The 26436-nt window shown below is 42.3% G+C and overlaps 1 protein-coding gene across 2 annotated transcripts in view; it reads left to right on the forward strand.

Annotated features, from left to right (window-relative positions):
- roraa (RAR-related orphan receptor A, paralog a) overlaps positions 1–26436 on the forward strand; it is a 140736-nt gene that overhangs the window by 37893 nt on the left and 76407 nt on the right. The window contains exon 1 of one of the 2 annotated variants that reach the window (XM_085914214.1): positions 5478–5527. The exons of the other annotated variant lie outside the window; for it this stretch is intronic. Coding sequence (XP_085770340.1) covers positions 5515–5527 — 13 coding nt within the window. The 5' untranslated portion in view covers positions 5478–5514. Of the gene's footprint in view, positions 1–5477; positions 5528–26436 lie in introns of those variants that run through there. 2 annotated transcript variants of the gene reach the window in all.

Below are 26436 nucleotides of genomic sequence, written 5' to 3' on the forward strand. Positions count from 1 at the left end.
AAACCGCTGCAATACTTCTTCAAATGGCGATTAGAAAAAAAAATAAGAGTAGAGGCCAAGGGAGACTTGCAAGGTGTGAGTGTAAAAATAAGAAGCCCGGTAGGAGCGGCGCCACAAGGTCACCTCTGCCGTAACGCCGGGCCTGTCGGATCGAAGGCGCGGCCAAGGGGTTGCTGCGGTACCGGCCGGTCTCCCAGGAATTCTACAGGAAGATCTCCTGCCATAACCGAGGCAGCTGCTCATTTATCTGGAATGCCGCGCTCCGACTGCTAACGACCAGCTCAAATTGGACTATTTTTTCCCATTTGTCAATGGTGCCAGCTGCACTGGCTCAGCTGCGCATCTGCGTGGAAGCAACGCGCGGGACAATCAAAGTTGCCAACTCTTTTTTTTGTCACTTTTGTGTGTCTCCTCCACAGTTGAGAGACTGTTAAATATTGTTGCTGGTTGTCAGCGGATGTAATTCTCTCTGTGTTGATGGAGACGAGTGCCTTTGGCATGTGGTTAAGTTTTTTCCTGTGACATTTTGGAGGCCGCTGCACGGTGGGTGGCGCTCAGTGTGCCTTGTAATCTCCCTGTTGTGCACCATTATTAACATTTTAGGTGAGGTTTTTTTTCCTGTGCCACAGCTTGATGTTTCACTTAATAAACACGTCTCTTTTCTGTTTATTTGTACACATTCCAAATAAAGTTGGCCAGTAATTGCCGTGTAGGTTAAACTGCAAAATGACATATTTAGTCTTAAATTCTTAAAGTACCATATATATATATAATACTTACTTTAATAATAATATACTTTATCGCTCAAGTTAAAAATATATAGATGTATTTTTTAATAGTGTGGTTTATCTATGGATTTTTCATGACTTTTATGATATTGTATGATTTGCACATATTGTCTTGGAAATTAAAAATTCAAACCCCTGCGGCTTATATTTGAACATAGCAGGATTGTTCCCTAATTTTAGCTGGTGCGGTTTATTTTCGTGTGCGCCTTATAGTCCAGAAATTACGGTAATCGTGCTCGAGCCTTGCCAGCAAGCGTGTAATGGCAAGTAATTAAAGCACGATTTTAATATAAGCATCCAGTGGCTGTCGTTTTTTTTAAATATTTTCTTGCGAGAGAGCGAGGAAAAAGTTGCCAATCCAGCAAAGGAAAAGCGCCGCCGCGTCGGGAAGTGCTAGAGGAGAGCGGGTCTGACAAGGTGTGAAAAGAGCCGTGATCTTCTTCACTCAGCCCCTCAGATCTCACTTTGATGGGCCGCTTTGTAGTGCAAGCAGTTGAGCGAGTGGCGGCTAAGCTACATTACAATATATGGCCTGTTTGCCCAGCAGGTGTCATTTCCCTCTCTGCCTTATAATGAAACATTTTGCATCGCATAGCACACCGAATGCCAATGTCAACTTAGGCATGGAACACCTCGAGCTCCACCTGAAGAGCAGATAAGCCATGGTTTAGAAACAGTTAAAACGCATCTGTTTTGATATTTCATATTTCACAATGTTGTTGTTTTTTTTAATCCAAGGGTGACAACTAATGATTCAATTCTATCTCGTGTTTGCTTCTCATCAGACATTGACAGGGTTCGGACCTCTCGATGATACGACAAAGCCGCCAAACACACACGTGACGCTCGTTTCATGTCGCACGACATCATCACCCTCCCCACGCACAACAAAAGCGACCTGGTATCTTTTTATTTGTTAGCTTTTTATTTTTGCTCTTGCTATGATGTGATTGTGGGCATCATGAGACGGCGTAGAAGTGGAAGCTTAAAACTGAACATCAAGGTTAATGAAGTCAACGTGCAATTAACTCAAAGCGGGGCCTTGGTTTTCCAGCGACTCGGCTCTGCTCTGTTAATAAGACCGGCCACTCATGTGTTCACAGTGGCGGATTATGCACTTCTTTAATTCCTTTTAAATCCATCAAGTGGATGCTCTCCTCTCTCTTTCAACACGCCTCTAATAAGTCTGATGTCAATATCTCACCACAGGAGCCTGAAAGATGAATAAAAATCCACACAAGGCTAAATTTCCTCATATGAGTGGAGCGCTTCTCAGGTTCAGGGAGAAGGCCAAGATTCTTTCCACATTCTCTGGATGTTTACCAAATAATCCCACACAACAAGTGAAGCAGAAACTTAATTGTAACTAATTAGCTCCCCGGAGGTTGAATTGGATCTGCGTTCTTTATTCCCCAGTTTACCTGCAGTATGTAAATCCCGTTTCCATGTTGCGGAGCGGGAGGGTGAGGGGGGGAGAAACACGCCGGCTGAATTGAGAGAATTAAGAAAAAAATCGGCCTATAACGAGCTTAATTTTTGCTTCGTCTGGTTCTGCTCATCCAATCGTCTGCCCGGAGCTGTTTCCATCAACGTCTGCTCACCTCAGAGCTCTCAGATGAGTTGCTAGCAAAGGATTAACTACGACTTTGTAAGTGCCCGCTATTGTTGCAAACACCTGGAGGAAATGAGCAACCTGTTTAGCTTACGTTTTCTGGCGGCATTTCTTTCAGACAGACAGCACAGTAGAGCGCCCCCTACTGTTTTGCCTCCCGTCCAGTCTCGGCTTTATCCCAAACTGAGAGCTGTTCATTTTTAGATGTTACATAAAAGGCCAAACAGGATCAAGTTTGCTGAGTAAAGTGCACAAAAGGCCGTTCAGCTAAAGTCAGTACAAGACTGTCCATCTTGTTATGTTTCCATAGCAACAGTACCTCTGGACATGGTCTTCATAAGTAAAGTAGTAGGAACAGATGTGCGTGAATGGTGCCAAATCATATCCAAAGTAGGTTTTGTTTAAACTACTTTATTTCTCATCATAACACCTCATCAACAACTTTCTTTCCAATATGCTCAAGTTTCATACTGGAATATTTTGGGAGTTAATGAAAAAACAGATTTTTTTAAAGTATTTTAGTCAGACAAAAAAAAAAAAAGGTTAGGACCAAACTGGGTGATGTCTGTCAGTGTTTGCAAAAGCCAAATTCAGGCAGGAAAAGAAGTCTCATGGAAGTCTGAAGTGGCGGAGGAGACGGGAAGTGGGCGTGAAGCCTGTTACATCACCAGACTTTTCCATCAGGCCACACGAGCTTCACCGCAGCCAGACGCACTTTACTGGGCAGACTCGGATTTTGGGCACAAGATTCCAGATAGCGTTATCCGTAAGCTGTAGTCCAAAATACTATTTTATAAATTAAGGATCACCAACTTTTTTTTTTAAGACAGTCCAAAATAGGTTGCTGTTCTAAAATCCTATTTCAAAGTCGGATAGATGTCGGATGTAAGTGTGGCAAATGCGCAGACGCGAGTCTGGCACCGTCAGTGATGGTGTCATGGCTGCCGAAGAAGGCAGCAATGTCGGGCGTGCAGGTGAAAGACGGGACGTGATTAATCTGTCCTGCCGAATTGTGATAAGAGACCTCGGTTCATGCACATCACCCGACGAGGAAACTATTTGAATTCAGTCTGTTCAGAAAAATACTTAAAAAATGACGAACAGCTAAAAGTACACATATCAACTCGGTCTTTATCAAGAGCTTTATGTATTTAAGTTAAACAAAATGTGAGGGAGGGTTTTTTTTTTTTTCCATTGTCAATCCCAGGTGTGCCCAGTCGAAAATACCGACGGCGAGGTCCGTCGCTTCATGCATAATGCAAAAAAAAAAAAATGGCGTTTCCAGAGCGCCGACTGCATCGCCTTTGGACTAGAAGTAAAATATAACCTGAATTTGACATTTTCTAATATCCTACACCCAAACTTTTTTGTTTCAAAGAGATAGGGTCGGTAATTGCTGTACCAGAAGAAAGACGACCAATCCTTCTGGGTATTGTGGGTGACTGTGGGGACAAGTTGAGATTGGAACATGGTAATTGCAAAGACAAGGGCTGAGAAGAAATGGGGAGGGGGGGGGGATTCTTTACTGTCACGTAGCGGAAGGTCAGATGCACAAGTGTATGACATCGCCGCATGTTACACTGTATTATGCAGCGTGTACACAAGGGAATGGAACCTTTTCTTAGCTAGCCAATTTCTGGTTTTGCTTTGCGACTTGGCGAGCAGATGATCTACGCTCAAGCCGCCCGAGCTGAAGTAACAAGATGAGACGTCAACAACCGACGTGTGTATTCCGGCGGGCTACGTTAGCTAGCGCCGCCGTTCTCGTCTCCCATCCCCCTCCCCCGTGAATCATTATTCCGACCATTTGATTAATGCTTCTACGCTCTTGTCAGAATACTTATACACTTCCTCAAAGATGAAAGACAAACAGGAGCAATTTATTTCACCAGATTAGATATTGATCTTTGGGCTTCTGAGCTCCTCCCTGAAAAATGAATGTCAAACTCTCGGGGATCTTCTTTTTTTAAAAGTGGCGAGCGGTAGACGTTATCTGCTATCTATCGACGCCGTTGCACTTTTCAACTGTTATGACTGAATCTTTTTGACACCACGAGACCAAGGCCTCTTCGTTATGTCCTCCCCCGCTCCCTCGTCGGTGCCGTCACATATTGTTTTCTTCAAAGTCTCTTGATGGTGCTGTCGTGTTTTTAGACTGGAGAGTGGACAGCGAGCAGTCTGACTTCTGGCTGACTGGAGGGCTCAGTAAATAATAATAAAGACAGAACGGCGGAGGGGGGGGATACACGGAAGCGGCAAACCCGAGTCCCGAACTAAGTAAATGCCGACTAAGCAAAACGACCGTTACAGTTCATGATGAATCTAAAGAGGAGTGACAACCCATATGCTCCGAATGTCCACAACGGAATCTCATCCACGGTTTGCTTGAACTAATGACTACATTGATGATAAAGAAGCAGGGAAGAGAAAAATATTCTGAGGAAAGCAAATATAGAGGTTGGGAAGGTCCCTACGAGGAACGTGAAATAAAACACATAAAAATGAATGGCTAAGTCTCGAAATTTCTAAAGTTTAAAGAAACACATACTCCGACACTATAATTTTTATTACGCATCTTAAAATTGCTAATACGTCATGAGCCGGACATTTTATGACATCAGGTGTGACGCAAATGAAATAATTTCATCAAGTCAAACTTTATTCTCCGCACAGCAGCTGGTTGCACTCAACTGTTTCAAGAAATCAAAAATCCACTATGGCTATTTCCTTTGAAAGCAGTCTTAAATTCTGTTGCCATTTTAGGGAACATAATTGTTCAATTTTCCTCTCCAAAGATCAGAGCTGGCGCTGGATGCTAGCTAACACATGTTATGAATAATTATGTCAGAAATGACCACAGAGGTGAAGTCACTCTGCAACACATCGGCCAGATGCACAAAGCCACGCTGACGGAAGCGTACGTCCCTCCACTTGTCTTGTTTTGCTTATTTTATTTTTCTAATTTTGGTCTCAAGGCAGCTGCCCAAAAAAAAAAAAAAAAAAGATTTGCATACACGCCTTATTTAACGATATCGTCAGCTTGGTCGCACGCGGTCAATGTCAGAGAATATTTCCTGTTTCCCTACGAGCGCTTGCCACCTCATCACTTTGCAAATGGTTTTCCTTGGTAAGTCGGCCTTTTATTCCGTGCAGTCAGGGAAAAAAAATACTGTTGCTTTTGTACGCCGTGCCAGTGTGACAGCCGAGTGTGAATTATCTCACCCGTTCTGTCGCGGTAAAAAACAAACTGGAGACGAGCAAGCGAGACATCAATTACTCGAGCGACTCCCGGGGAAAATAAAAGCATTGGAATCTAATGAGTTTATATCGTTTTACCTGCTGTTATATAATTTATACCCTGTTAACCCATCCATCACTTCCAGCTGAGATCGCAGTGGGGGTGGATGGGGTAGGAGTGAACGGGCCTCCAAACGGAGAGAGTTGAGATTGTCCTCTCCGTATCTCCTCTGCTTCCAATGTTTGCTGTTTATTTTCCCAGCCTCTCATTTCATGCAGATTTGAGTCGGGCATTCCTCAAGTTATGGTTATGAGTTTTGAAAAGCTCCCAAATGTAGAAAGGAAGACAGATGATGTTTTGGACCGAGTCAACACGGCTTAGCATATATGTTTTCTGCTCCCCCGCTTTTTATTTATTTTATTTTTTGTCTGTTTATTTTTATATTATATTTATTGTATATATATATTTTTTTTATATATTTATTTTCTGATTTATCGTGGCTTTTCGACAGCCATCCTAATTCAAACCTAAAACTCAAAGTAGAAAACTCTACCACATAAAGTCAAGTGTTTTGATTTTGCCCGATGACTTCATCGTTTTACGTTGACAGACAAAGTAGAAACTGTGCCAGTAAAAATGACAAACTTAACAGCAAGCCCCGTAACAAGGCAGGTCACACACCAAACGCAGTGACAGATCGTCATCAAACTAAGCTGAGTTTGTGCTGCCGACGACCATTTCTTTCTGATCTCTTCCTCTCGACTTCAATCATTTTTTTCCCGACCGCCAAAAAAAATCCCTCACCCTCTCTTCTGTCTCGTTTCTTTTATCGTCATTCAACATGTCCACTTATAGACGTTCTTATTATTTCTATATTTATGTATTCTACATTAGATTCAGAATCACATGTTAATGAAGAGCGTCATTATCAAGCTTTAATATTTAATTTTCCGCTCTGTGTCTGCCGCTAAAGACGCTCTGCAGTAAGGATGGAGGATGTGATGGAGGGGGGGGTGTAACTGTGGCATCCTTATCTGCATTTGCTGCTTTAAAGTTGTCGACCAAAGAAGAAGAAGCGTAGCGAGTGTCTTTTACACAGGCGCCGTGTGAAGTCTGGTTTCTTTACACCCCTAGATCCAAAACCGGCAATAACCACACATTCAGGCACAGCGGCTCGGGTTTCCCGACCCCATCTCCAAACTCTATCCCCGGCCTCGGCATTAGCTCCAGAGAGGCGAGAGAGTGCCCTTGTGATAAGGTATGAGGCCTGTCTGCCTCTGACTGACAAGCCTGCTCTCACCATGCCAGTGCCTGCTGCTTGATAAGAGAAAATGTCAGCGTGATTTTGGGAAATGTCATTTATCACAGCTTTCTGGCCGTGTCTGTAACCCAGACTGATTATAGTTGCTGGACATTTATATCACTGGGGGTGGCTGGGAAAATTGTATAAATGTTATGTTTTTTCCTGATAAGGGCCTCGGCCGTAATGGATTTGATTTCGTTCCCTCGGCTCACCTCCCCGCGCCCGAGACGTCGGAACATCATTTACTGTAGTTTGTTTTATGGAGAGTGTATCAGCAGTCATCTGCCGATGTCTGCCGCTCGTCGCCGGAATACTCAAACATCCGCCTCTCGCTCGGTATAATGTGTGAGGTCGTTTTGCCCCAACACCGGAGTCGCATCTTATTCCGTTTCAATGGGAAATCCACGTTAGTTCGTACTCGACGTTACAATAAAATGATGTGAGGGTTAAATGAGTCCTCGAGGCTACCTCAATTAAAAAGAAAAATGGTTTGATGATTTTTTTTTCTGCCTAGGGAACTCGTTTACTTGATCAAGTTGTCAAGCTAGCCACAATTGTGATGGTAACACAGCGCGTTAGGCTAGCTTCAAAATGAAAAATTCCCAAATAATACATGAACAGTTTTCTTTGCCGTTACATACTGTTAGCACCAGCGACATGTCATCATGCCAAAATCATGTTTAATTTGCTAATTAAGGATGCAGCTAATAGCTAACTTTTCATTGTTGCTGGTGTTAGCAGCTAGTAGCTAGCAGCTAGCTTCAAGTACCCGCAACAAATGTTGGACTATTTTTGAAAGGAATTTGAATAGGCGCAAATTACTCCGCACAATTCGATGTTGTCAACATTTGTAGTGGTCCATTTTTAATAAATCAGGTTTTCTGTTTTAGCAGGCAAGAGCGCTACTGTGGTTCTATCATGATCTCACTTACTACTACTGCAATCAGTTTCTGATTTGAATACTAGTTATTCATCAATTTCTTCATAAAGACTGATATTAATCAAATTCAGGAGTCGTTATGTAATGGAGAATATCGTCTCACATTTGTAAAGGGTGCTCTGAGGGCAACCATAACTCTGCCGTGTTAGCACAGTAAAACGTAAAAAGGTGGCAAAAGGTTCAGAAGCTTTCAAATTCTCCAGCTTGTCATTATTACGAGTTTCTTGCGGTGGACTTTTTTTTTTTTTTTTTTTACGTCTTTCAAGGTTTTATTTGTGGTTTTCCGATAAAGCACAGTAGAGATTGTACTCTTGTCACACTTTTAACGTTGCATCCTAAAACCCCAAGCTGTCATATATTATTCAGCGGCGTTTTCCGTCTTTCCGCCGAAACTATCCATACTTTACCTCTGTTTGCTCAGGAGACGTTCAGTTCAGAGTCAGTGATTCAGAGGGTTTTTTTTTTTCTTCCTTTCTCACTGTCGACTTGCAATGACATTTGTGGGTCACCTTGACAAAGCAATTCTTCCCGCTCCTCAGACCAACCTGATATTTCTAGCGGCTTCTCTCATTCATTTGTATCCCTCCCCCCCCTTCTCCACAAGGCCCAGGCTGCCTCCACAGCCCGAAGTAGACAGGGACATAAAGAAGTGTCTTTAACATGGACTCCCCGCCAGCCTCACGGGATCTCGGGGAGTGTGTTGCTCTCGCTCTTAGCCAAATTTATTGCTAGCCCGACTGTGGACGTCCTGGTATATTTGTCAAACGGCTGCACCTGTGAGAGTCCCAGCACAAGATGAATTCTAGGTTGGGACTGTTGGTCCAGGAATAAATCTCCCTTTTTTTTTTTTGCATTGTCTTTGTTTGCGGCTGGGAATGAGCTTCTTGTCTCAAGTGGTGGAGTTGGAGAAAGCCATGATAAATGGTGCTCTTTGCTGACACCTTCATTGGGTTATTTATGGCTCATTAATTGAAGTGAAAAGGAAACTTGTTGGCGCAGCAGGGGGAGGGCGGCACCGGGTCTCAGAGCAGCTTCTTGGGAAGGAGGGAGGAAGAAAGGCAGAGGCATTTCTTCCTCATTTTTTTCTGTCTGTTCGAGAGCAAGAGGGCATTGACCCATTGAGGACCAACGTAGCAAGAACTTTCATTCTTACCGACCACCACCTTATAATTTTTTGTGTTTTAGAAATGAAGTCGAATCCTTTTCTAGGATCATGAGAAAGTTTTTCAAACTGACTTGATACCGATGCAGCTGGTATGGCAAAGGGTTTTGAAAATGTTTTTATTTACCTCCTCGTTGAAAGCAAAACAAGCCAGGTAATAAGATTAAGAATCACATTTTCCTTCTTTCAAAGTATGTGTTGGCATTGACGGCATACGTTATGCTTATAGCCGTCTTTGATTGAGACTGAAATTTCAATAATGTGAAATAATCATTTCCCCACTTGAGCTCAATTTCCTTTGAACGCGGCGAATCTTCCAAGGAGAGCGAGCCACTTCAGATGCATGAGCTCTTGAGCGTACTTGATTAACAAGTGGATTAACTATGCTCGTTTCATGCAATGATGTACCTCAAAGCGTGCGCCGGCTGCCCATGAGGTGCGGTAATGAGGGCTTCCTCGACGCCACGAAGAATGTGGCGGCCTGGTGTCATGTGAACCTGATCGTTTTCTCCCTCGTTGTGTGCTCGCTGCTTTTATGCAGTACGCATGCTTGTTTCTCTTGTTTTGCGGGCGTATTATTTGTTTCATCTCTTTAAAACTCTAAAATTATGAAAATTATTAACGTTGTTATTATCAATATTGTTATTATTATTATTATTGTTCTGATAATATATCATATGGGATTGAATAAATAAATAAATAAATGAATAAATTAATAATAAAATAAATAAAAATGAATACATAAATACAGAAATGAATAAATTAATAAATGAATAAATAAATAAAATGCATGAATGAACGAACAAACAAACAAACAAACAAACAAACAAACAAACAAATAAATAAATAAATAAATACATAAATACATAAATACATAAATACATAAATACATAAATAAATAAAAGGTCAAATTGCATTAGACCTCAGAGCCTCCCTAGAAAATGTATGTCTCCTTCATAGATTGCCGTTATGTTGTCTCAAAAGTATATTCAGCCACATGGCCAGCCACGTCGCCAAGCTTTTTGCTGTCCTTGAACTCCTCAGTCCAGTTTTGACTCCTGTGCGGCCCACGTCTGACACCTTTGCGCTGTTACCGCTGTCAATCAAGCCTCCGCCTGTGTCCTCCAACACTCTCTCATCTCTCAGCAGCCAGGCTTCCATCTCTCCTTGTCCGAGCCAGACCATGTCCTGGCCTGTCATACTGCTCATCCAGAGTATATTTTCAGGATGGTGGCGGCGGGAGGGTGGGGATTCAATTTTGCGGCGTAACGTCCTCCCGAGAACCGATAGTGAGGCTTCATTCGGCAGTGCGCGAGGAGTCTGACTGGAGTTCCAGCAACCGCCAGCCGCCGCTAACTCCCTGCATTTTTATTATTTCTGATCTGACAAGCGCATGAGAGATAGTAATCTACACTTCAATTACATCGCACAAGTCATCAGATGCTATCTTGCGCAGCTGATAGAATGTGCTCTGAGGCAGCCCAGCGCCACTCCGAAACTGCCTCCGGAGAGGCGCAATCTTGTGCACATACACACACAGAAACACGAGTAGATAGAAGTCTATCGGGGGTGTCTGTGTGTTTGTGAAGGAGAGACGTGAGAGCTCGGAGGAGCCGAGAGACCTACGGGCCGACGGCGAGCTCCACTTTATCAGTACGACACACGTATTTGCCAGCAGGATTGACTATATAACCTCAGTTTGTCATTGAGACGATTCTTATCGAAACATTTCATTTACACTCGCAATGAGGAGACTTTGCCGTAATAGGGAGATGATTGTTGGCCATTTGAATTTCTTATCGTAGCCAATAGATGACCAGTTGATATCCGTTTTAAGTCGTTGTTCTTTTTATTTGATTTATTATTTAGCCACTGTGGTAAATAAAATATTTCTTTTTCTCTTTTTCGGTGCTGTCCTCTGCCTTCTTCTAATCTTCAACACATTTTAAAGGTAAGTTCTGCTGTTCCTTGCAATCCTTCACACCCAAACTTTTTTTATTTTATTAATACTACATTTGCCCAAAACTGTCCAACCCCTTGAAATGTTATTCACTCTTGGTTTATTCAGTTCATTGTAACAATCGGCACGTTTCATCGGTGAACTGTAATCACAGACAAGGTAAGTGGCTTGTGGCTCCTAGCTGACATATTTCCGTACACGAGACGGTAGAGGAAGTCAGGCCAGTGTGTGAAGAAATGAGTCGACCTACAGTTGCACTTTTCTTCCACAGTGCGGCAGCTAGTCTGTGTTTCGGCTTCCCGCTCTGGGAACGTGGACAGATCAAGACGGATGACCGGGTTCCGTAGTTTTTATCAGGCCTTAATGCACAATGACTGAGAACGCTTTGAGAGACTGACAGACTCATAGTGGAGATAACATTTTCTGAGCCACAGACATTTCTCCCACCAGTGTGTGTGTGTGTGTGTTATGCTTTGCTCTTCCTTGTGTTTCCTCTCACGGTGAAACATTAGCAGGAGATATTTACCTGTTCACGCTGCCCCACTACCATCTCAAGACAAAGACGATACACAGTGAGGCGCTTTTTTTAAGTCTTTGTTCAGGGGTTATCTGGTCCTGGTCTCAAATTTGTGTTTGGTTCTTGTGTGGCATTGAAGAAACTTTAAACATACTTTCTAGTTGGTTCCAAGTATTAAAGGGAAAATGAAGCTTCGTGAACCACTTGTTGTGTTTCACGACTCACTTTCTGTTGAACATTGGGGCTGAAAGCACACGGACTTTTCATTTCCTAAAAACCTTCTTTAAAACCACAGCGCCGTCTATTGGAGTAAAAAAAATGCAACTGGTTCATGAAGCAAATATGAAGCTTCGTTTTCCCATCACTCATTAGCATTGTTACCACCGTACTATGGAAACTGCTACTCAAAGAGACTCACTAGTTTAGATTGTCGTCTGCCAGTTGTCCAAATAATTGTGCCCCTTCAGTACAACTGATTGCCAGCAGCCTCTTTTGATCCTCATTTTTAGATATCAGAGGTTTGATGGAAACAGCTCCAGTCTGTTTCAGGGGATGAGATGGCAGTAAAAATGTGTTCCCTGTCTTTGTTTGCACATCTCCCACTGATAAAAGCACCTTGATGTTGGAATATCTCAATGTAAATATTTTCAAGCAGACATTTTGAGCAGGGCGGCGTTGCAGCAAGGGTCTCGGAAGCGCACGGCTGTCTAAATGAGTGCTTATTGACAGACCCCTAGCGTCATGAGAATCGCATGTTCTTTGAAACTGTGGTAGGCGAGCAAATGCGATCCTCTCTGATGCTTGCATTTGAACTTATTTTGATGTCCCTGAGCATTAAGGGAAGTGACAGCTTACAAATAAATCCATAATTATCACATCTGAAAGCCACCAACCCAAACTTTATTTGCATAGCCAACACATGGAGGAACGTGGGTAATAAACCCTGAGGGTTTCTCAGAATCTGGCAAAGTCGCGGCTGTCATCTCGTCAGCCTGTGGGTAGCTCTCTGAAGCTAGCAAAAAAAAAAAAAAAAAAAGTGGAAGGCAGACCCGAGTGAGACAATACTGCTACGACTACACTAAACGGGCAGTAAGGTTCAACAGAGTACAAAAGAAACTGAAGGACAAGATTGTTCCCATTGTGTTGCCACGGCGTATTTCCCCACAGAGCTAGGTGTGCCAAGGCCCCGCGGGCTTCATTTCACCCCTTCAAAACCCCGACATATTTCTTTGAGTGTCCTGAAGATAGGAACACAATGACTGCCTGTAGAATTTCATCTTAATTCTACCTGGGAACACAAAAGACTAATCACAGGCATCACAAAAGCCCTGTTCCTGCAGCTCATTGTGCGATAGGACAAGCTCGAGTCACATAAAAGGCCTTGCCCTCCAGAGGGGCTGGGAAGCAGGAAGAGGCAGTCAAATGGCTAGCGGAGGAGACCAGGTGACATCGGAGATTACCGTCTAGGCGGGCCGTGTAGGTCAGAGTCGGAACGGATGCGACAGAGCGGAGTAGATAAATACGCAAACTGTTTAGTAAAATTTGCATTACACGGTACAAATAAATAAATAAATAAATAAATAAATAAATAAATAATAATATACATTTTTTAAATTAATTTTATGTATTTATTTATTTATTTATTTTTTATTTTATTTAAACCTTTTGACTGAATATACATTCAGATCATTGGGCAACTCCACCTTGCAAGCATTTCACCCTCTTGTTCGTCTACGTGCCAAACCCTCCCCACAAGGTTGAGCTGAAGCTCATCTAATTGCTAGCCGAGCTTTAATTAGCATGACTTGTTTGCATGGCAGCAATTAGGAATTCAAACAGGGAGGAGTGACAGATGACAACCCCCCCCTCCTCCTCCCCCCCTCTTCACTTCCCTCCTGCCCAGAATCCTCCCCTCTGATTCATCTCATCTTCATTCCCCCAGATCCTGTTTTTAAAGTTTTATTTAGGGTGTCATTTATTTAACAAGGGATTATTTATTTAGCGCATCAAATCATTCTTGAATGAATATTTATATATTTGTGAGGGTTTTAAATATTTACACGCTCTCTGCATTTCTCGTTGCCGAGCCACCGTAATGAGTGCTGTTGTTGGTTGTCGAGGGGAATAACAAGACCCATTTCAAAGTGAAAAGTCCTTTTGAATATATTTCTCCCTTAATTGCTAGGAATCTATTAGCGGGCCGTGATGCTCTGATCATTGTGTAATTGGAGGTATGTTATTATAGGGCGACTTTCATGATATATCATCCTCGTCATTTGAATACCGATGAATGATTCATGTCAAAAGGGGTGGCATGAGAAAACGTCGGCAGTGCCGTGACCCCGTGTCAGCTGCTCTAATGCACTCACAGCTTCCTACTTGACTAAATTCCATTAATCCTCAAAGAAGCTTAGCCATTTTTTTTTTTTTTGCCCTAATGCTCGCTCTCTTTTCTGCATCTTGTTTTACAGAGACACCATTGTGTAATGGTGACTTATAAAAGCGGATGAACTTAACCGAGGGTTGTGTCCCGGGGACTCCAACCACTCCGCCTTCTCTCTAACGCGTTATCGCAGCCTTTGAGTGTCCGGCCGGCTCCTCGCTAAGTTTCTCGGGCCCTTATTAAGAGTGGCTGCGGGCGGGAGGAGAACCAGGAAACGCCCCCCTCCCCACCACTCTCGTCTCTCTCTGCTTGTCTTAATGACTAACCAGAATGAGAAGTGGAGGAGAGCAAGAGCCTGGAAGAGCCTGATTTGTTCTGCATGCTAAATATGGCCTGTAATCTTTATTCCTCCGAGTCCCTTATTAAAAGTGAAAGGAAGATGAAATCCCACCAAGCAGCCCATCCTTTCTGCTGTTTATTAGAGGGGCTTTTCCTCTGTTAATATTGAGGTTATGGTAACCTTAGTGGTGATAGATGCATCTAGTGACTTGAGGTAATAATAGCCATGATTGATTCCCACCTGAACCCTGGAGGTGTAATCTAGCAGGATGGAGAAGATAAAGTGTCAGGCAGCGTGGAGGAGATACACACAGAGGCACATTCCGTCCACCGGCGCAGTTTGTCATCAGGGGGGGGACGATGAAGCCCCGTCACGATTTATGATGTTTCCCCCTCGTCTCAAATTCATCATTCATTAGCCGCTCCTCCGGCTCCTCCTTGAAATCCGTCTCTATTTGTTATGGGTAAGGTTAGGGTGAAAAATAACTCAGTGTTAGTTCTTGATTTGTGCAAGAGGGAGGCGAGTTTCTAGCGTGTCACATCAGTCAGATCAGATTTGTTCATCAAAGAAAACAAATTCCGCCGCGCTAACTGAGTTTGTTGATGCCGCTGTTAGCGGAGAGTTATTTATTCCCATTAATTCTTCGTTATTTGAATATGACACAACATTTGATTTCTTCCTAAAACAACTTGATGTCATTTGGCAAAATGGATCACCCCAGAAAAATCCTATCAGCAATTTCCGACAGGCTGTACTAACTGCTAGCGCTTGCGTTAGCGCACGCTAATGAAGGTAATTTCAAAGCGAAGTCCTCGATATTCCCTCGCAGCCTCACACCTTTGCAGTTGTTGCGGCGCATCTTTTATTCCATTAGCGGGTAATTAATGACACTCATTTGCCTAACTGTTATTAAGCCCTTTGAAAGATTGTTTGTGCTCAGATGAAATGAAACGCATCCCCGAAGCCATCCATTGTGGCGGAGAGATTAAAAGAGCAATAAGGCTCTTTGAAAAATGCGACTTTATCAATGGTGATTTTTCACCGTACCTTAGGGCTAGCCATGACAGCAAAACACTGCAGTCCTCCTTCAGTTGATATCCGTTTTTTTTTTGTTTTTTTTTGTAGTCGACTACCGGGGGAGTACACTAAGTGTGATTTATTCATCCCTTGACCAGTAAAAGGTGTCAGCTAGGTGAAAATGGATGCCGCGAGAGTATCGACAGGCGAAATAGCGGTTTGCTTGTCCCGCTCTGTCAGAGCATGTTGAGAAAACGACGTACGGTTCCGAGCTCACACTGGCTTCGGTATTATCGTTAAAAGAAAGGACAATTTGTGGTCATTTTATAAATATCTCACGCAAGCCGGATTTATATAAATGACGTTATTGTTTTCAAATTCCGTATTTGTATCGAATGTATTCCGTATAGAATCGAATTCCCGTTTTGTTCATGCTGATGGATAAAAAAAAAAAAAAAAGAGAAAAGAGCCAGGCTACTCCTTTTTTCATGGAAGAATGAAAGGATGGATAGCAAATCAAAAGCATCTTGTGCACAAACATGGGAAGCCTTTCTTGGAGAGGAAACCGCCACAGCCCCAGTTGGAAATGCATCCGAAGCCTCTGCTTGGGATTTATATTTAGCATTAGCTATGCTACTTATGGAATATTTCATAAATAATGTGAATATATTAGACGGAGAGGAGTGGAAACTGTCGCCACTCGTTTCGTACACACTGCCATAGCAACAAGATGTTCCGCCTTTATCTGTTTAGGGCCTGTGATTCTTAAACTGTTCATTGCCCACGTTTCTTTTTTTTTTTTTTTAATCACTGTGTGTGTTTGGGATCCCTTGCAGCAGAGATCTCAATAAAAGGATTAACTCCGCCTCAACTAGTTAACCACGTTTAGACGGTTGCTAGGCGGGCCCTGGAAATGAAAATAGATTCCATTGTGTATAACCCAAATGACTTCAAATTTTCATCACTTGGAGGGCAGACATGATTTTTTTTTTTTTGGTCCAGACTTCCTGTCTGTGTCCAAAAAAAAAAACATTTAATCAATGACGCCATGGATTAAAACGATACAATATGATAGAGGAAGCTCGTCTCAAGCTGCTGGCTGGTAAAAGTCCGAACTCTCGCATTCGTTACTGGTCGGGATCCAACGGGCCTTGTCGAAATCTGGAGGCTTCCTGCCGGCCACTGCACTATGGCAGCTCAGTAAATGAAGAGACGAACTGGCTCCCTTTGTCAGTGCTGTTAGCATTAGTTGGAGATTTGCATATATTTCTCTTGGAAGCATTAAAGGAATATAAAAGAAAAAAAAAAAGACTAATTCACTATTGAAAGTCTCTATTGCAAGATTAAAAGAGTCCCGTTATAAATGGATGACTGCTCGTGTAGTTTTTAATTTCAATTCCTCCCCCCTTCATTTCAATCTCTTCTTTTTATTTTATTGGTGGAAACTTTGATTATCTGCTTCGTTGGCAGGGAAAAACAAAGTTGATTTGTTGCTTTGCAAACTTTTCTTTCTTCATCCGGCGGGCCGCTCGGGCGGTAGTGAAGTGTACCTTGCCGTTGTCTGAATGGGCGCATGTGAGCAGCTATCTCGAGGGTGGGGTGGGGGGGGGGCTTGTAGTGCCCCCAGCGCTTATCACTCTGACCTGAATTCTGTGACGACAGACAATTTTACAAACAGTCGGAGATCAATCAAAGCCCACTTGAAATATGCCACCTGCCACTTTTACATTAGGAAGCATGCTGTTCAAAATGGAACATTTTCACTTTGTGTTTGTGATTATTTTGCAGGCAAACTTGGTCGCCTCATGGGGCCCTCCGGTGCCAAATGATTTACCCCCCCTCCCTCCCTTCTTTGTATCCCCCCACTCACAAGAGCTGCAGCAAAGTGAATGGGTGGTGGGAAAAGGGGCTAAGATTTACTTTAAGTTGTCTTTAAGCCTGAGGATGCAGTCAACAAGGGAGGGAGGCATATAGCGATTGTATTTAAGCAAATCCAACCACAAACCTCCTCCTCCATCCCCAAGTGTGACTGGGGGAGGGGCTTAGGAATTTATGGCGGATTTTTTTTTTTTTTTTAGAGAAAATAAACGATGCTTGTCATATAGTGTTACTTGCGACTACCTGTCCCAACAATGTGACCCCGGTAGGAATCAGTATCACTTATTTCGACAAGATAGTACGAACTCGCCTGAAGCATTTAAAGCACACGCTTTATTCGTGCCTTAAGGGGAATTTTGTTCTCCTCTCTTAAATTGATTAGCATGAACTCACACACACATGCGCAAGCAGGGATTGTATGGACTATAAAGAAGATTGAGGGGGCTGCACATGAAAGAATGCCTCAAGCAGTTTTTGCTATTTAGATTTGTGTATTTTAGCAGAGGAGTCGTTTCGGTTTAGTAGCATTAAATTGAATTTTGGACAAAAATGTGCGATGTGTAATGAGTCCAAAAAATGTCATGTGCAAGATGAAATGTTCATGTCATTTCTCCAGAAATATTGCAATGCAAGTGGGAAACGTCTTGTCTCGATGTCCAATTATTTGCCCAACTAATAACCTAATACTGTAAAAACTATGTTGAATCAACATCGGTTGTGATGCTCATGATTGCCCGAAATCTTGTTTTAATTTAAAAGCAACATTTTTAGTAACATTGTAGTCTTGACTCTTTGACTGATTTATTTTTGGGGTTTTTATTTATTTTTATTTTCATTTTTATTTTTATTTTTATTTTTATTTTTATTACGTTGTGCAGAAGAGTGCTTGATTAGGCGGCACAAAGGAAAACAAATTAATTGATCCTATTAATCAATGAAATCTCAACATCTGTCTGAAGTTAGAAAGGTACGCATCTCACTTGACGTGTCCTCTGGATTCGGAGTCAAAAAATCTCAGCCAGACGAGCATAAACTGGCCGCATATGAGAGAAATTCAGGTGTAACCACAGGTAAAAACAGACATGTTGAAGTTGTCGGACTGCAGTCTGGTTTTTGCCCATCTGCTGTGTTGAGCGTGCGTCCTCCCGAGAGATGTCGGACATGAGGTCAGCAGAACGTCGCGGACCTTATTGCATATGTTTTGGCAAACTGTTGCTGATGCTTAGGAGAATATGCATTATTGTAATAAATACTGTGTCCGCACATGATGACGTGCTGATAAAAACGGGCATCTTTCCAACAGCTCATTTCCACTTGAAAATTGGCCTCATTGTGGATGAAATATTAAATGGCCGCTTGGCTATTAACTCCGACATTTATGGATTGGATGCTGTTGTACAAGCTACGTGGCGGGGTTCACTTGTCGCTTTTTATTCCTCAGCGTTGTCCCGTCCAACTGTGATGTATTGCACGAGTAGTGAACTGCACAATAGGTGTGAATACGGCTGGCGCCGGGCCAGACTGGGAATTCGAACAGGCTGATCGCAGTGCTGTGCCGCACACTTTGGTCATCTATTGCGCTTTTGTGTTCACAGTTGACATTTGGAAATTGAGCACAACCCATTTCAGGAGGTTGTTTGTTCGGATTTCAAATGAGGTAACGATGAAATTACTGTATTTTTGGGATTATACTTATTAAAATTCAAGCATGGACGCAAACCCAAAATGGCCGTTCTCTAATCATGGAAGAGTTTGAGTTGTCCGTTGGGTGCCAGTCTGAGCTCTACTGTTCTCATCCCCCCCCCCCCCCATTTTTTAAAATAAAAATTACAATTTAATTTTAAATTTTGAATTAAAATTTTTATTTAATTTTTTATTTCTTCTTTTTTATTTTTATATTTAAATTTCATATTCTTTATTTACTTTCACAGTGTAAAAATGTATTATCATTGTGATGCTGATACATTCTAAAGTCATTTTACTTTGTTCAATGAAAGACAAAAGTTATAAACACTGAAAAAGCACACAGGACAAAATACGAGAGTGTTTTTTTTGTTTTTGTTTTTGTTTTTCCAGCAGCTTTTAAGTTGCTATATTTTGATAAACACTTGTGGGGGAAGAATGGTGCAGGAAAAAAAAAACCACACACACAAAAAGGACATAAACTCACCAAGAGACCCTCACTTACAAAAACACATAAACAAAGCAAACAAACAAAATATCTAATGAGAAAGCTTCATCTTAAAAATTCATTATTTGATTCATTTTTGGGTGACCACAGATAAGCTTACACAACAAAACCTCCTTCCCTTCGTCTGCAGGGAGAAGCTCTCCACACACGGCTAGATAAAGCCGACGACGGTGTGTTTGCGGTACGAAAAAGTGGGAGTGAGCCGCCAAAAGTGTGCATGTACCGCAGAACGCCTTTCACTGAATCATCCGCAGTTTGGGAGGATGTGGCTGTTTGCCGTCTCAAAGGAAAACGTTGGCCAGGGACCATAATGCCTGCAGCCGCTAGCAAAGCCCCTTAAAATATTCATCAGATAACTTTTTTTTCTTCTTCTGTGAATATATGTTTTTAGCAGATGGTAACATTTTGGAAGGGAGAACAAAGTTGTAAATGGAATATGATTTCACTTGTTGCCATGGGAACTGAGATGGACGAAGATGTTTCACGCGCCACTGGTTGCCTGCTCTCCACTCGTGTGTGCGTATTTGTCTGGGAGAATCAACTCAACTAATATTGGCTGTCCACATTTTACTATCCACGTGTATACAAAAACGTGCTCGGCAATTCATATTTTTTGGAGTTCCAAGAGTGGATCACTCTGAATTGCGCAATCGCAAACACGCTACACAAGGTAGCTCAACTTTCAAGTGACCTGACTTGCAAGTTTTTGAGATACAAGCCGTTGATCTGTTGATTCGTTTTGTTTATTTTTACTTTGCCTTGCTGGCAAAAAGTTGGGATACGAGATGTGGCAGCGAATTTAAGTCAAGCTAAAAAAAACTAGCATCAATGTTGCGATACCTTTGAATCTGCTTATGAGAATAAAAACGGTGCAGCAACACATATAGACAGCAGTCAACAACAACAACACACACCGACATATATTCTTTATCCTCTGTTAAAAATGATTAATAATAATCCCCCAGTTTATTGTACGTATTATGACACTTAGCCAAAGTTCAAGCTGAATCGAACAATGAATGCATGGGAACTATGCTACGCTAATGTTCAATTGATTTAAAGGCATGCTACAATCTCACACATGTTCCTGCACTCCCGCAGCAATAATATACACGCTTTTCACTGTCTCTATTCAAAGCCTGATTTATTTAGCTGTGTGACAGTCAAGTACATTGCTCATTTCACAGCGCGTTAGCCGACTGGCCAAATAGTGATGATTCAGTAGTACGGCTACTCGTTTTCACACGGGACATGAAAGGGAGGATCTGTCGATAAATGCGACACCAACAGATGCCCCAACTTATCTTGTGCCATTTTTTTAGCCTCATTCCAAAATGACTGCACTTCCATTTGAGAGGAGCTAATTAGATTGTGTGAGTCGCATGATACGGGTGCTACACACACACACACACAGACACAAAAAAAAAGAAAAATCATTGCAGAGATGATTTGCCGGTACCGCCAGACAAAGCTGATAGGACAAACTCTTCTTTAATTTTGCTCTCCGAAATCAGATCCTAATTGGCTGTCTGATTTTAGTAACTTGTTCAGCAATTTAAGAAGATTGCTTTTTGAAATGTAACAATTTCAACGTCTCATTTTTTATTCTTTGCTCTCCACTTAGGAGAAGCTCTCTTTTGACCTCGCCAATTGTTCAGCTGTTGAAAAGGTCTTGCCTCTCGCACCTTTTTGAGGCATATCCTTCTTTTCGAGTTAACATTGCAAAAACAAAAATGAGATTTACATCAGTGACGTAAATAGACAGGAGAAATAATTTTCTGAAATATTTAAATATATTTATATGAACTTGTATTACATGGTGCGTTGCTGTCGGCAGTGTCTCGCACCCTTTTAAGAAATCAAAGCAATGACACCTGCTGGCAATTTCTTTTATTTTGTGTCTGTGACCAGAATAGGGGCAGAACTTTCACACTGGGGGGGGGGCATGTTCAAGCGTAACTTAATGGGATGGCTTTATTCATCAAGCGAGGTCTGAACACTCGTCCACCGCAAAGCTGCCTTGAGGGACAGTGAGTGATTCCGACCACTCAGCCTCATTATGAATCATATTAATATTTAAGGGCTCGGAATTGAGGAATAAAAATGGTAATTGATTGCATCCAAATGAAAGTGTTTGAGCCGGGCAATATTATTTAAATATATCCCTTTTCCACAAAGCATGCTGAGAAAACACTAAATTGATTTTTCATTTTTCCACTTATTTTGAGGGTGTAGAAATGTAAGCCTTGAACCTAGAGCCGAATGGCAGACTCACAGGCCAAATGAAAGATAAATGCATGTCTGATGAATCGTGCCAAGCCGAGGGGGTTTAGTCATAGCCCATGCGGCAGAGTTCTTCCCCCTTTTGCTGCATCGCCGAAGCCATGGGGCCATCCTGTTTTGGAGAAGAAAAACAACGCGGGCCAGTTTATTTTCATATCCTGTTTATTCTAATCCAGAGAACCCTGTACCGGGTTATGTAGATTAAGTGCCGGGGATAAGAATAGTAACCTTTAAAGACTCCATTGTGTGCATGCATGTGCATCTGTGCTAATCAGCTGATTAAACCATCCAGTCAAAAAAAGTGACAAGTAAGCATAAATGAGTCTGCAGGCAAGTAGACTGTGAATGATAATGACGCTCAGGAGTTCTACTTAGCATAACATAAGGGAGTGCTGATTGTGCTCATGGCATTTTTCAGCACGCAGTCAGAGGACGTTGTTATAGTCGCACTAATTAGGCCTTACCTCGTTCAGTCAACAGAACCACCGTCGTGGTCGCTTTCTGGATCTTGCGCCCGATTTAGCTCGAGCGTTGCATCAGCTAGCTATGGGCTTGAATGCTAACATGGCGCTGCCTCTTAGGAGAACAGCATATGGAGTGTGCAGCCAGGCGGGCGTCATCATTCTGTTCTGGAATTGTTACCTGGAGGTTTATAATCCAACAACAAACCTCTAATGGTATTTCATAAACTCGTGACGGGTGCTATTTTTTTTGTTATGCTGATACTTTGCTGTGTTGGCAAGTTCGCTAAGTACGTTTAGAAACGATGGCTATTTTAATAATTGGATTGTTAAAACAGAACAAACAATTTAAAACTAGAAATTGGGATTGAATTTCTCAAGTTTTTATCAGTGTCCCATACAGGTACTGCGTTTCTAGCTAGCTAGCTAAAAACATTTGCTCACGATGTTTTGTTTTTTATATATCAATCCGTGATCTGTTGGATTTCTCTTCCCCCTCCGATAGCCATTACCGCATAAATTCAAACAAATATTTTATCAGCCAAACTGCTGTGTTGATAGCTGTGTCAAAAGTGTGCGAAAGGTGTGTGTAAATACACAGCAGGTCTGCTGAAAACTAAGACCTGGTGCCTACTGCCAACGAAACCGCAGCCAGTAAAAATTTTTTTTTTTTTTTTGCCGCGTGCCTGTGTTGGTATAAATAGATAGCCAATTTGTAAAATGGTCCGCCTGAACACAAGCAACTTGGGCCACTCTAATTGGTCAATTTCCCGCCTGTATTGAGTGCCTAGATTGATTTATTGCCTTTTTTAAAAGGCCGCAGGGACCGCGAAACAGCTGTGCCAGCCGTCCGCGCAGGAGCTGTTATGAAAACAAGAGGGGCTGCGAGCCGAGCGTCGGACGTGGCAACAAACGGCGAGTAGAATAGAAGCGGCAGACAGCTGGCACAAGACGGCGTCTGCTCTCTGCTACCACTGGAGATGTACGATTTATCTCCTCAGACAGCGTTGAGTGAAGAGGCTTTGCCCTTTTCCAGCTCTGCCTTTCCCACGCAGACACACAAGCGGGAATTTCCTTGATTGCCGCAATGCCTTAATCATAGAACGGTTTGTATGATTGGAGGCAGAGAATATAATTTTTTTTTTTTTTTTTTACTCCAATCGTCATGATACCCTCCATGTTCTTGACATGGAGATGGCTCAGAGAAGAAAACGGATTTGAGTGTTTTGGCTCTTGGGGCTTGAGTGATATCTCCCCAACCTGAACGCTTGCATGGCTGTTGATTGAGATTGTTTATGATTTACTCCACTGTCTTGATTCCAGTTGGAAGAACTCCGATTGGATTTGCAGTCCTACATCTAAACATGTGACCTGTTCCGTTACGTTCTAGATATTTAACGTCAAGTGTAACATCAAGACCGTTTAATCACCACTTGCACGCACATCTGGATCGGCACTTTTCAGATGATTGTTTAGGCGTTCACGACAATCGCTATATCAGATTACTAGACCCGGTGTCATAAATTGGTTCTGTGTTTTGGATCGGGCAAGTGGCCACACTACAAGTCTGACACTGAGCTGATCAGCTTGAGCACAGTCGTTGGTAAAGTGGGATGAATAGAAAACGAGTCCCGACAGTTTGTGGATTAAAGCGACCGCGGGACGCAGGAATCGGAATTTGGCCGTGCAGGAAGAATACGTCTGAGATGCCAGATGGTCTTTTTTTTTTTACACAAGGTGTAGTGGAAATAGACAGGTGTCAGAAGATAGCCATCTTCTTTTGTGGAATACCTTTCGGTACTTGTTTTGACATCCAAGATGGCCGTATGTAAATTAGCAATCAATCAAGTAGCGACTGTTTACTTTTGGTTCGATGATAAACGTGCCAGTGTGAAAGCTAAACGAAGCAGAACAAACAAACGTGAGATTTAAAACGCACAGAAGAACCAGAAGTGTGAACACAGTCTCAATCTTGGCTAGATGAATGTGGAATATAAAATCCCCTACTCATGAATCTCCCAACCTGGCAAGGTTAACACCACAAAGCTTCCAACGTATCACTTGACTTTGTCTTTATTCAGCTTGTAAAATATTTGAACGGCCGGTCAAAGATGAATTCACACTTGAAATATGCTCGTTTTACTTCTCGTGTCTTCATCCCGCCAAGCAACACATATCCCGATCACGGCTATTGAATTTCATTAGTGGAAAGAGTTTCCTAGCATTTGAGCTCCTCTTCAGCATTCCAGCCCCATTGACTCTGCGAGATAACTGTTTCATTTTTGAACTGTGATTCTTGGAAATGCCTGTATTTAGCACTGGGTATTGGGAGCCGAAGTCTTCCACAGGAATTTGAAGGCATTTTTTTTGCCAGTCCTCCTCTAAAGGCAAAAGATAGAGCGCAAAGAAGAGAATGAAAGTGAAAGAGAGGCAGCGAGAGAGTAATCGCACAGTCTTCATCGAGTGCTTAACTTTAGAAAATATGAGTCTGGTTGAAGATGAAAGGGCCTTAATCTCCAATGCCTCTCTCTCGCCACTACTTTTTCTCTATGACTCTTTCTCACTGCTAGCAGTCCAACGGGACAGGTCCGTTCTAACATGCATTATGTAATCCCTTTTGAGTATGCCTTGAGAAAAGAGGCGGAGCTTCTACCTGCCTTGTCTTTTCACATCTCAAGCCATCGGAACCTATGTGTCTTTTAAAAATCTTAGCATTTGTGTCTCCTCAAGCATACGGAGATGTAGCGCTAACAAAGCTAGCCCTCTTTTCCTTTTCCCGCCAGCCGGCTAAAGCTCCGTCCCTTACATAGTCTCTGTAGTCCGCCGGTGTGGGTGTGCTCAGTCTGTCAACACTTCCTCAACACTCTGGAGTGTTTGAATGGAAACAGGAGGAAGTGTCTGCACTTAGCAAAACAGACCTGGAAAACTAGCGGGGTTAATATCGGCTGTACTGTGATGTAACGCGGTCAACCTGTCAACAGAGGTTGTGTGGATGGTAAACATTTTGAAATTGTTAAGACAAGAGTGTTTATACTTGTAACACGGAGCAGGTTTACATTGGAAGTTGAGGGATTCCTGTTATCGTACGGCGACATACAAAGTGCCGTGTTTGTTTCCGCAGGCTGAAGAAAAAAAAGCGGATCACGGTGGATTTAGGAGTTGATATTTTTGCATAGTTTCATTTAATTGATGTGTTTTCGATTTAATCCATTTGAGTCTTGTATAAGACGACAGATGTTTCATTTGAAAGGAAAATGGACGAATTCCAATACAGTCAACAATATATTTAGTGAGATGCATAAAAAATCCTGTCATGTCAAATGCATTTTAATTCTAGAACTGCCAAAGTCGAAGCAGTTGTGTCTTTTGTATTTGATGTGTATGTTTTATTAAATCTAAGTTTATATATGTGTTGTCACCAGTTCTACGGTGTGGCTGTGACATCAAAGAATTCAGATCACAGTAAACATCTGCAACAAAGAACTCTCGTCTCTTTGGTGAACAATCTGGCACAAATTTCCTGATTTAAATATAAATTCTCTTTTAAATGTGCGAGTGAATTAAAGTTTCTGTATTTAAGCATTTCGATTCCACATTATTGCCGCACAACGAGGAAGTCCCTTTAACTCACTATCTAATTTCCAAATGGCCGTTGGGTTCGTGGAACGTTCCCAAACAGAAATTTCTCCCTTGACTCAGCCTGGCTGTTGACTGCTAAACAATACGCAGCCTTCGTATTAGCATTTCAATGGCCTTTCTATTTTCAAATGTATAATTGCAAAGTTTTAATTGTGTCTCGGTGAGAGAATAGCTTCCGCGCTTTCTGTGAAGTGCTTATCGGTGAGAGTGGAGGCCAGGCCCACTCCGGGGGTAGAAAATAGAAATCTGCCTCTCTCAGGAAGAGAGACTATCCTTGGGTAAGGATTCACTCTTGGCACCAGCGCAGGCGGAAATTTTGCACGGCGTTTCCTTGAGTGCTCCTGCGATGCTTGAAGGGTGCGCACGAATAGAATGAAAGCGAATTTGATAATGACTTATTAAAAAGTGCGACTGAGTAAATGAAGTGTGTTGTGTAGCCATTAGAGGACGGGAGGTATTATGTTAAACGTTTTGATTTGTGAAGCGGGGTGTGGACTCGCTAATCCGCCGACAGTTGTGGGATGCTGGAGGGAGAAATCAAGCCATGCATGTAATATGAGAACATTAGCTTGACGAGCAAGACAAGTAGGCATGATCGATGAACTCCAGAAGGAAAAAAAAAACGATGGCTGTGAAATGAAGCGAACTCACCTTCGATAAACTTCAGTCTGGCGGAGATTTGCTTTTAATAAAATGATCAGCGACAGATAATTTTTTTTTAATT

Source organism: Syngnathus leptorhynchus, chromosome 6 (genome assembly GCF_054491065.1).
Source record: "Syngnathus leptorhynchus isolate UIUO chromosome 6, UIUO_Slep, whole genome shotgun sequence".
NCBI lineage: Eukaryota > Metazoa > Chordata > Actinopteri > Syngnathiformes > Syngnathidae > Syngnathus > Syngnathus leptorhynchus.